At 41.5% G+C, this 12265-nt stretch overlaps 1 protein-coding gene across 2 annotated transcripts in view; it reads left to right on the forward strand.

Annotated features, from left to right (window-relative positions):
* The window catches only part of FAM167A (family with sequence similarity 167 member A), an 81087-nt gene extending 70629 nt beyond the window's left edge, over nt 1-10458 (forward strand). For both annotated transcript variants that reach the window (XM_075341248.1, XM_075341250.1), the window contains exon 3: nt 7936-10458. In XM_075341248.1, the coding sequence (XP_075197363.1) occupies nt 7936-8199 (264 nt within the window). In that variant the 3' untranslated portion in view covers nt 8200-10458. The remainder of the gene's footprint in view (nt 1-7935) is intronic.
* The last annotated feature ends 1807 nt before the right edge of the window (nt 10459-12265 follow it).

Genomic DNA, 12265 nt, shown 5'->3' on the forward strand with positions numbered 1-12265 from the left:
TACATAGGGGGCAGTATTATAGTAGTTATATTCCTGTACATAGGAGCAGTATTATAGTAGTTATATTCTTGTACATAGGAGCAGTATTATAGTAGTTATATTCTTGTACATAGAGGCAGTATTATAGTAGTTATATTCTTGTACATAGGGGCAGTATTATAGTAGTTATATTCCTGTACATAGGAGCAGTATTATAGTAGTTATATTCTTCTACATAGGGGGCAGTATTATAGTAGTTATATTCTTGTACATAGAGGCAGTATTATAGTAGTTATATTCTTGTACATAGGGGCAGTATTATAGTAGTTATATTCTTGTACATAGAGGCAGTATTATAGTAGTTATATTCTTGTACATAGGGGCAGTATTATAGTAGTTATATTTCTGTACATAGGAGCAGTATTATAGTAGTTATATTCTTGTACATAGGGGGCAGTATTATAGTAGTTATATTCTTGTACATAGGGGGCAGTATTATAGTAGTTATATTCCTGTACATAGGAGCAGTATTATAGTAGTTATATTCTTGTACATAGGGGGCACTATTATAGTAGTTATATTCTTGTACATAGAAGCAGTATTATAGTAGTTATATTCCTGTACATATGGGCAGTATTATAGTAGTTATATTCTTGTACATAGGGGGCAGTATTATAGTAGTTATATTCTTGTACATATGGGCAGTATTATAGTAGTTATATTCTTGTACATAGGGGGCAGTATTTTAGTAGTTATATTCTTGTACATCTGGGCAGTATTATAGTAGTTATATTCTTGTACATAGGGGCAGTATTATAGTAGTTATATTCTTGTACATATGGGCAGTATTATAGTAGTTATATTCTTGTACATAGGGGGCAGTATTATAGTAGTTATATTCTTGTACATAGGGGCAGTATTATAGTAGTTATATTCTTGTACATAGGGGCAGTATTATAGTAGTTATATTCTTGTACATAGGGTTCAGTATTATAGTAGTTATATTCTTGTACATATGGGCAGTATTATAGTAGTTATATTCTTGTACATAGGGGGCAGTATTATAGTAGTTATATTCTTGTACATAGGGGCAGTATTATAGTAGTTATATTCTTGTACATAGGGGCAGTATTATAGTAGTTATATTCTTGTACATGGGGGCAGTATTATAGTAGTTATATTCTTGTACATAGGGGGCAGTATTATAGTAGTTATATTCTTGTACATAGGGACAGTATTATAGTAGTTATATTCTTGTACATAGGGGGCAGTATTATAGTAGTTATATTCTTGTACATAGGGTTCAGTATTATAGTAGTTATATTCTTGTAGATAGGGGGCAGTATTATAGTAGTTATATTCTTGTACATAGGGGCAGTATTATAGTAGTTATATTCTTGTACATAGGGAGCAGTATTATAGTAGATATATTCTTGTATATAGGAGCAGTATTATAGTAGTTATATTCTTGTACATAGGGGCAGTATTATAGTAGTTATATTCTTGTACATATGGGCAGTATTATAGTAGTTATATTCTTGTACATAGGAGCAGTATTATAGTAGTTATATTCTTGTACATATGGGCAGTATTATAGTAGTTATATTCTTGTACATAGGGGGCAGTATTATAGTAGTTATATTCTTGTACATAGGGTTCAGTATTATAGTAGTTATATTCTTGTAGATAGGGGGCAGTATTATAGTAGTTATATTCTTGTACATATGGGCAGTATTATAGTAGTTATATTCTTGTACATAGGGACAGTATTATAGTAGTTATATTCTTGTACATAGGGGGCAGTATTATAGTAGTTATATTCTTGTACATAGGGTTCAGTATTATAGTAGTTATATTCTTGTAGATAGGGGGCAGTATTATAGTAGTTATATTCTTGTACATAGGGGCAGTATTATAGTAGTTATATTCTTGTACATAGGGAGCAGTATTATAGTAGATATATTCTTGTATATAGGAGCAGTATTATAGTAGTTATATTCTTGTACATAGGGGCAGTATTATAATAGTTATATTCTTGTACATAGGAGCAGTATTATAATAGTTATATTTTTGTACATAGGGGCAGTATTATAGTAGTTATATTCTTGTACATAGGAGCAGTATTATAGTAGTTATATTCTTGTATATAGGGGCAGTATTATAGCAGTTATATTCTTGTACATAGGGACAGTATTATAGTAGTTATATTCTTGTACATAGGGGCAGTATTATAGTAGTTATATTCTTGTATATAGGGGCAGTATTATAGTAGTTATATTCTTGTACATAGGGGCAGTATTATAGTAGTTATATTCCTGTACATAGGAGCAGTATTATAGTAGTTATATTCTTGTACATAGGAGGCAGTATTATAGTAGTTATATTCTTGTACATAGGGGCAGTATTATAGTAGTTATATTCTTGTACATAGGGGCAGTATTATAGTAGTTATATTCTTGTACATAGGAGCAGTATTATAGTAGTTATATTCTTGTACATAGGGGGCAGTATTATAGTAGTTATATTCTTGTACATAGGAGCAGTATTATAGTAGTTATAATCTTGTACATAGGAGCAGTATTATAGTAGTTATATTCTTGTACATAGGGGCAGTATTATAGTAGTTATATTATTGTACATAGGAGCAGTATTATAGTAGTTATATTCTTGTACATAGGGGCAGTATTATAGTAGTTATATTCTTGTACATAAGAGCAGTATTATAGTAGTTATATTCTTGTACATAGGGTGCAGTATTATAGTAGTTATATTCTTGTACATAGGGGGCAGTATTATAGTAGTTATAATCTTGTACATAGGGGCAGTATTATAGTAGTTATATTCTTGTACATAGGGGCAGTATTATAGTAGTTATATTCTTGTACATAGGAGCAGTATTATAGTAGTTATATTCTTGTACATAGGGGCAGTATTATAGTAGTTATATTCTTGTACATAGGAGGCAGTATTATAGTAGTTATATTCTTGTACATAGGGGCAGTATTATAGTAGTTATATTCTTGTACATAAGAGCAGTATTATAGTAGTTATATTCTTGTACATAGGGTGCAGTATTATAGTAGTTATATTCTTGTACATAGGGGGCAGTATTATAGTAGTTATAATCTTGTACATAGGGGCAGTATTATAGTAGTTATATTCTTGTACATAGGGGCAGTATTATAGTAGTTATATTCTTGTATATAGGAGCAGTATTATAGTAGTTATATTCTTGTACATAGGGGCAGTATTATAGTAGTTATATTCTTGTACATAGGGCCAGTATTATAGTAGTTATTTTTTGTATATTTATTTTTCACATCTAATCTTTATTATTTAGGAGTGATTGCTGTAGATTGATCTATTGCACATCTTTATATTCCCTTATACTACTTTGTGCTGCATTTTGCATATATCTAGCATTTGTTCCCTCAGGGATATAATTCTGCATTTCTTGCTTTTTGCTTTGGCGCTGAGCAGCAGACGGCCAGACCCCATTTGTTGCGGTATTTAGTGCATGGATCTGGTCCAAGTCTTAGTTATCTGATAAATAATAAGTGTAAAGTAGATGGCGGAGTGATCCGAGGAGATCTCCTGGGGCCGGGCCCATCTCACATCTTCTGCGCTGGTGAGAAATGCCTTTGGGTCGCGGCCAAAGTGAAGGATTTCTTTGCGTCCATTGAAAATAGCAGCCGTGGAATTGCCCTTTTCAATCTAATCTACTTTACAAGCTTTTTCTGGGAGACTGTAAAAATAAAAATAGCGTTCAGTGCGGCCTAAGAACATTCTCTGAATGGGCCTGGTTTTAATAGCTGTAAACAATGTTAGTGCCTGTGTGATGGGTCCATGGAGTGAGAGTAAAGAAGAATACATGCAGGAGTTATTTGCAACTAAAATTGTTAAAATATTAAAATCAATGCTTTTTCCTAGAGACAGCGCCACCAGAATCGGTAGGTTGTGCCTGGTATTACAGCTGAGCCACTTTTTTCTTAAATAGTGTGAGATGCAAAACCACACACTAGTTCCTTTAGTCAGAAGATCCTGGTCATTTTCCAGGTATCAAGCACCCCATCATGGTCCCCTCCTTGGTGTAATGTGCCCCATCCTGGCCCCTTCCTGGTATAATGTTTGTCCCCTTCTTGGTGTAATGTGCCCCACCCTGGCCCCTTCCTGGTGTAATATACCTCATCCTGGCCCCTTCCTGGTGTAATGTGCCCCATCCTGGCCCCTTCCTGGTGTAATGTGCCCCATCCTGGCCCCTTCCTGGTGTAATGTGCCCCATCCTGTCCCCTTCCTGGTGTAATGTGCCCCACCCTGGCCCCTTCCTGGTGTAATGTGCCCCATCCTGGTCCCTTACTAGTATAATGTTTGTCCCCTCCTTGGTTTAATGTCTTCAATCCCGGACCCTTCCTGGTATAATGTGCCCCATCCTGGTCCCCTCCTTGGTCTAATGTGCTCCACCCTGGCCCCTTTCTGGTATAATGTGCCCCACCCTGGCCCCTTCCTGGTGTAATGTGCCTCATCCTGGCCCCTTCCTGGTGTAATGTGCCCCATCCTGGCCCCTTCTTGGTGTAATGTGCCCCATCCTGGCCCCTTCCTGGTGTAATGTGCCCCACCCTGGCCCCTTTCTGGTGTAATGTGCCCCACCCTGGCCCCTTCCTGGTGTAATGTGCTGCATCCTGGCCCCTTCATAGTGTAACGTGCCCCATTCTAGCCCCTTCCTGGTATAATGTTGGTCCCCTCCTTAATTTAATGTCCCCAATCCTGGAACCTTCCTGGTATAATGTGCCCCATCCTGGTCGGCTCCTTGGTCTAATGTGCTCCATCTTGGCCCCTTTCTGGTATAATGTGCCCTACGCTGGCCCCTTCCTGGTGTAATGTGCCCCATCCTGGCCCCTTCCTGGTGTAATGTGCCCCACCCTGGCCCCTTCCTGGTGTAATGTGCCCCATCCTGGCCCCTTCCTGATGTAATGTGCCCCATCCTGGCCCCTTCCTGGTGTAATGTTCCCCATCCTGGCCCCTTCCTGGTGTAATGTGCCCCACCCTGGCCCCTTCCTGGTGTAATGTGCCCCACCCTGGCCCCTTCCTGGTGTAATGTGCCCCATCCTGGCCCCTTCCTGGTGTAATGTGCCCCACCCTGGCCCCTTTCTGGTGTAATGTGCCCCACCCTGGCCCCTTCCTGGTGTAATGTGCCGCATCCTGGCCCCTTCATAGTGTAATGTGCCCCATTCTGGCCCCTTCCTGGTATAATGTTGGTCCCCTCCTTAATTTAATGTCCCCAATCCTGGAACCTTCCTGGTATAATGTGCCCCATCCTGGTCGGCACCTTGGTCTAATGTGCTCCATCCTGGCCCCTTTCTGGTATAATGTGCCCTACGCTGGCCCCTTCCTGGTGTAATGTGCCCCATCCTGGCCCCTTCCTGGTGTAATGTGCCCCACCATGGCCCCTTCCTGGTGTAATATGCCCCATCCTGGCCCCTTCCTGGTGTAATGTGCCCCACCCTGGCCCCTTCCTGGTGTAATGTGCCCCACCCTGGCCCCTTCCTGGTGTAATGTTCCCCATCCTGGCCCCTTCCTGGTGTAATGTGCCCCACCCTGGCCCCTTCCTGGTGTAATGTGCCCCACCCTGGCCCCTTCCTGTTGTAATGTGCCCCATCCTGGCCCCTTCCTGGTGTAATGTGCCCCATCCTGGCCCCTTCCTGGTGTAATGTGCCCCATCCTGGCCACTTCCTGGTATAATATTGGTCCCCTCCTTTGTTTAATATCCCCAATCCTGGAACCTTCCTGGTATAATGTGCCCCATCCTGTTCCCACCCATGGTCTAATGTACTCCATCCTGGCCCCTTTCTGGTATAATGTGCCCCATCTTGGGCCTCTTCCTAGTAAAATGTGCCTCATCATAGGCCCCTTCCTGGTATAATGAGCGCCATCTTGGCCCCTTCATAGTATAATGAGCCCCATCCTGTTCCCTTCATAGTATAATTTGCCCCATCCTGACCCCTTCCTGGTATAATGTGCCCCATCCTGACCCCTTCATAGTATAATATGCCACATCCTGGCCCCGTCCTAATATAATATTCCCCATCCTGGCCCCTTATTGGTATCATGTGCCCCATCTTGGCCCCCTTCATAGTATATTACCCATCCTGGCCCCTTCCTGAGAAACTGTTCTCTGCTTTTCTCCAAATACATAAAGAAAAATAAAGAAATAAACTATTCTTCTCACCTTCTTCTTCCACGTCACCCAATGTCCTGTTCTACAGTAATGGGTAGCGGAGTTCAGCATGCCCACCATGGCGTTTGATTTCACTGTCTTGCGCTGACCGTCACAGGTATGCCGATGTCAGCCACTGGCCTCTGATTGGTTGGTGTCTTGTATTGCAGTACAGTGGCACAACAGGTCTCCTGCACCGCAATAGATTAGAGCTGAATGTGCGTCCAGAGGCATATCCAGCTGAACTAGTTGCCTCGTCAAACTTTGGATCCCGGTGCAGTGACAGTATGTCTGCTCCTGATGCTGATGACACTGCTCGGGTTCAGCAGAGAGTGATTTCTGGGCTTTCTTTCCTGCACTGAAATGGATAAACGGATTCAGAAACAGATTCTCCAACAAGGCTAAGCAATTACTTATGTGTAAATAAGGAGAAAGACACCATGCAGTAAAGAGTAACACAAAAATGTACAGTATATCACAAAAGTGAGTACACCCCTCACATTTTTGTAAATATTTTATTATATTTTTTCCTGGGATGACACTGCGCAGCTTGTATAACAGGGTAAACGTGGTGTCCTCTAAATAACTTAACACACAGCCATTAATGTCTAAACCACTTCAACAAAAGTGAGTACACCCCTATGTGAAAATGGACAAATTGTGCCCAAATTGTGAATATTGTGTGTGGCCGCTATTATTTTCCAGCTCTGCCTTAACTCTCTTGGGCCTGGAGGTCACTAGAGCTTCACAGGAGCCGCTGGTTTCTCTTCCATCCTCCATGACGACATCCCGGAGCTGGTGGATGCTACAGACCTTGCGCTCCTCCACCTTCCATTTGAGGAGGCCCCTCAGATGCTCTATAGGGTTCAGGTCTGGAGAAATTTTGCTGGTCCAGCACCTTTACCCACAGTTTCTTTAGTGAGGCAGTGGCAGTCTTGGAGGTGTTTGGGATCATCATATTGGAATAATAAAGCAGGGGATCATGCTGTGCTACAGTATGTCACAGGACATGTTGTCATTCATGGTTCCTTCAATGAACTGTAGCTCCTCACAGCTGGCAGCACTCATGCAGCCCCAAACCATGAACCTGCACCACCATGCCTGACTGTAGGCAGGACACACTTGTCTTTGTCCTCCTCACCTGGTTGCCCCCATACACGCCTGACACCATCTGAAGCAAATAAGTTTATCTTGGTCTCATCAGAACACAGGATGGTTCCAGTAATCCATGTCCTCAGTCTGCTTGCCTTCAGCAAAATGTTTGCATGCTTTCTTGTGCATCATTTGTAGAAGAGACCTCCTTCTGGGACGACAGCTATGCAGAGCAATGGAATGCAGTGTGTGGTGTATAGTCTGTGCACTGACAGGCAGACCGCCCCCAACCCTGTAACCTCTGCAGTGTGCGGTGTATGGTTTGAGCACTAACAGGCGGACCCCTGCAACCCTATAACTTCTGCAGTTTGCAGCGTATGTTCTGAGCAGTTACAGGCGGACCCCCCCCCCACCCCTGTATCCTATGCATTAATGCTGGCAGCACTCATACATCTATTCTGAAAAGAATATGACACTGAGCACATGGACTCCGCTTCGGTTGTCAGCCATGGCGAGGCCTGTTCTGAGTGGAACCTGTCTTGTTATACTGCTGTATGGTCTTGGCCAACGATGATCTATCATTATCAGTGCAAAAAAAAAAATGTTGAAAAATGATTCCTGCTGTATTAATGTATTTTTTTTTATTTTAGACAGAGATGCGTCTTCAGGACCAGCAGTTGGCCCGGCAGCTGATGAGGCTCCGCAGTGACATCAACAAGCTGAAGATTGAGCAGACCTGTCACCTCCACCGCCGGATGCTGAACGATGCCACCTACGAACTGGAGGAAAGGGACGAGCTCTCCGACCTCCTATGTGACTTCCCTATGATGTCCTCCTTTGGCCTTTCTACGCCCCTCAAACTTATCGGCGTTACCAAAATGAACATCAACTCCAGGAGGTTTTCCCTCTGTTAGAATTTTCCAAAACGTTCCAGGAGGTAAAACTCCCAGTAATATCCATAGAGTTCTGCTGCCTTATACTAGCACCAGCTTATCGCACCACCCAACAACATGCACAGGGCGACGTCCTCTGCAGTAATGCATGGCAGTCAGCGCAAACCCAGAGAAGAAGATGCAGCCCAATGTCCATGCCTACACTGGAGACTTTCATCAGATGCATTACTACTGCTCGACATATCCCATGCTTTGTAATATACATACAGGGGTGTAGCAGAAAGAACATCCACTATAGAACATGGGCTATATGGAAATAATCAGCATTGGGCTACATGGAGACAGTCAGCATTGGGGTATGGAAACAGTCAGCATTGGGATATATGGAAACAGTCAGCATTATGGTATAGAAACAGTCAGCATTGGGGTATGGAAACAGTCAGCATTGGGGTATGGAAACAGCATTGAGCTACATGGAAACAGCATTGGGCTATATGGAAACAATCAGCATTGGGCTATATGGAAACAGTCAGCATTGGGGTATATGGAAACAGCATTGTGGTATGGAAAAAGTCAGCATTGGAATATATGGAAACAGTCAACATTGGGGTATGGAAACAGTCAGCATTGGGGTATGGAAACAGTCAGCATTGGATATGGAAACAATATTTGGGTATGGAAACAGCCAGCTTTGGACATGGAAACAGTCAGCATTGAGGTATAGAAACAGTATTGGGTATACAAACATTCAGCATTGGTGTATGGAAACAGTCAGCATTGGGCTATATGGAAACAGTCAGTATTGGGGTATGGAAACAATATTGGGATATGGAAGCAGTCAGCATTGGGGTATGGAAACAGTCAGCATTGGGTATGAAAACAGTATTTGAGTATGGAAACAGTCAGTATTGGGTTATATGGAAACAGTCAACATTGGTGTATAGAAATAGTCAGCATTGGGCTATATGGAAACAGTCTACATTGGGACATATGGAAACAGTTAGTATTCGTGTATGGAAACAGTCAGTATTGGTGTATGGAAAAAGTCAGCATTGTCACATTGACAATGCAGTGTCAAACACAGGAGGGGGCGTTCCGGACTACCTGTAGTCCAGCAATTCTAAGGGTCCTGCTGCTTAAACAAACATAGAAAATAGACAACAGATCGGACCTTGACAAGACAGGCATTCCGGAGTCCTCTGTGTTAACCTTTGCAGCATGCTGGCTTCAGCTGACATAGCAAAAACCTGCTGACAGATTCCTTTTAAGCTCTAACAATAGCATTGTGATTATCAGTTTCTGTCTGTGGAGGCGAGGTCCCACTTTTGCTTATTTCAAAAATTATTGGGTAAAATCCATAGAAACTGAGTGTTTTCAGGCAGACTAGGTGGCCGCCCATGGCACCATTAAAGGGGGGGGGTCCGATTATTGGGGATTTTTCACAATTTCCAGATCATTTGCAGGACAATTGATCTGTGTGAAGCAGCATCTGGAGAGGATCCTCCGCCCCGGCCAATGCCCCTGCTAAAATGATTTATACAAGACTTTGTGGCCAGCTTTAAAACAGTGCTTACAAGCTCTTACAGTAGTGGTCGGTATCCATGGCAACAGGATGTAAAGAAAATAAACATTGTTGATAGTTTAAGAACGGAGGAAAATTTTAATATGCAGTAAATTTTGTAATTGCTTGTATTTACAAAGACAATCGATATGAAGATGGGACTAAAACGCAAAACTGCACAATAGACTCAAACACCGCTCAACTGCTTGGTTATTAGATTTACCCATTAGCACAACTTTGATAAGGATTAAACTTATGATGAAGCACCACTGTCTCCGCAGCACCTTGTGATAGCAATAACGGAGCCACCACATCAAATGCTTAATGCCGTTTTCCTCTAGAGTCGTCAGATGCATTAGAACGTCGTCAATGTATCCAATCCCTAATATTATAATGCTCACTGGTGACAATGCCAACGGATGCCTTTTCTGCTCCAATGTATCATCTATTTGTTGAATTGTATCATTATAATTGTAAATTCCTTTAATCTGGACTTTTCCTTTTCTACGTGGCCTTTTTTTTCGTGCTAATTTTTATATAATTTGTTAATTCCGAAGTGAGTTTTAATTGATGCAAAACAAACAAAAAAAAATCAATTTCTTTTGAATATGGAACTCATTTTTAGCAAGATTTTATGAATGTAAATGGAAACTTTTTCTTCTTGGTGAGAAATTAATAAAGATTTGGTGCATTCAGAATAAATGGAAAGTGATATTGGACTATCTAGTTTTTGCAATTTTTTTACGTTTGCCCCATAAATCGCATTGTTCCTTTACCCCCCCCAAAAAAAGAGCAGGAATAAATGCATTAAATAAATAAAAAAAAATGTAGCACGGTGCAGCTCACATTTATCCTGCTTTCTACGGTGAGCACTTACACCTGGGATTACATGTAAATCTCTGAAAAACGTGATTCAGACAAAATTCCCAATGGAAAATTCACTGTAATGAGGCAGAGGGAGTCACTTTGACCTCATGTGTGGCCAGTGGTCCAGGGGTGTCCATCTTTTTACACGTCTTTTTAGACGAGCACAAAAGTGCCCTCATCAACACTTTTGTTCACTTTTGAAAAGACGGACACAGATGAATAGAGGCCAAACAGAGTCTGGAGTAACTCTGCTGCCTGATTACAATGAATGGATCCATCGGAGGTTTTATCTGAATCACGTATTTCGAAGATGTAGATGGAAACCCAGACATAAGTGCTTAGCGTAGAGCACAGGATAAATGTGGACTGATCCAAAATGTTCTGTACCCCCAAACTGCTACCAAACAGCATTCAAATCAACCCACAAAAACACAAGTCCCCGCTCAGGTCCTTTATCTGTTAAAGGAAAAATAGGAAGCTTCCATGTTACTGGTAGCACAAAGGCTCTGGAAAGCGCCCCCTCCCCCAAAAAAAAGAAAGCCAGAAAAATCTTCCCCCCAAATCCAAATGCCCCCCTTCCTTCTGAGCCCCACAATGTGTTTAAACCACAGTTATCGTTGGCATTGTTGTAGTGGGAAGCGTTGGTCTAATCTACAAAGTGTGTGTCTCCAGATGCATGAGATGGGCACAATGTAAGGGCACTACAATGTATTGGGCACTGCAGGGACTTATTTGCAATTTTTAATTCTGCAACATTTATTGTGTTTGACTTCATGGGTGTTTTGCAGAGGTTAAATCATAACAACACCCACAGATGAACTTCCAGAGGGGTGTAATTTCCAAAATATGGTCACTTGAGGGGATTTCTGCTGTTCTGGCACTTAGGGACTCTGCAAATGAAGTCCACAAATTATTCTAGCAAAATTTGTGCTCCAAAAATCAAATGGCGTCTCACCCTCCTGAGCCTTGCAGTGCGGTCAGACTGTGCTGTACAGTCGCATCTGGGGTATTGCCACATTCAGCAGAAATTATGTAACATGTGGTCTATATTACCAATTCCCAGTGAGAAAATTGGAAATCTGAAGTTAAAACAACATTTTGTGCATTTTAGTGGTAAAAATGTATTTTTTTTTTCTCCTCCACCACCTAATATTATAGAATTTTGTTTCACACATGTAGTGTCAATATGCTCACTGCACCCCTGGATGAATTCATTTTGGGGTGCAGTTTCTAAAATGGGGTCATTTGTGGGGGGTTTCTGCTTTCTCGACACTTCAAGGGCTTTGCCAATGTGACATGGCATCCACAAAACATTTCAACTAAATCTGCACTCCAATATGGTGCTCATTCCCTTCTTCACTTTATACTGTGCCTCAAAAGTAGTTTTCAACAACATATGGGGTACTAGAGTACTCAGGAGAAATTACAAGTCAAATTGTCCATTATCTCCTGTTACTGTAATGAAAAAAAAAAATTGGGGTTGACGCAACATTTTTATGGTTAAAAATGTATTTTTTATTTTTCATTTTCACAACTCAACAATATAAAATTCTGTGAAGCACGTGAGGGTTCAAGGTGCTCACCAAACAACTAGATAAATTCATTGAGGGATCTAATTTCTAAAATGAGGTCACTTGTGGGGGAGCTCCACTGTTTAGG

The sequence above is a fragment of the Anomaloglossus baeobatrachus genome, chromosome 3 (genome assembly GCF_048569485.1).
Source record: "Anomaloglossus baeobatrachus isolate aAnoBae1 chromosome 3, aAnoBae1.hap1, whole genome shotgun sequence".
NCBI classification, from domain to species: Eukaryota; Metazoa; Chordata; class Amphibia; order Anura; family Aromobatidae; genus Anomaloglossus; species Anomaloglossus baeobatrachus.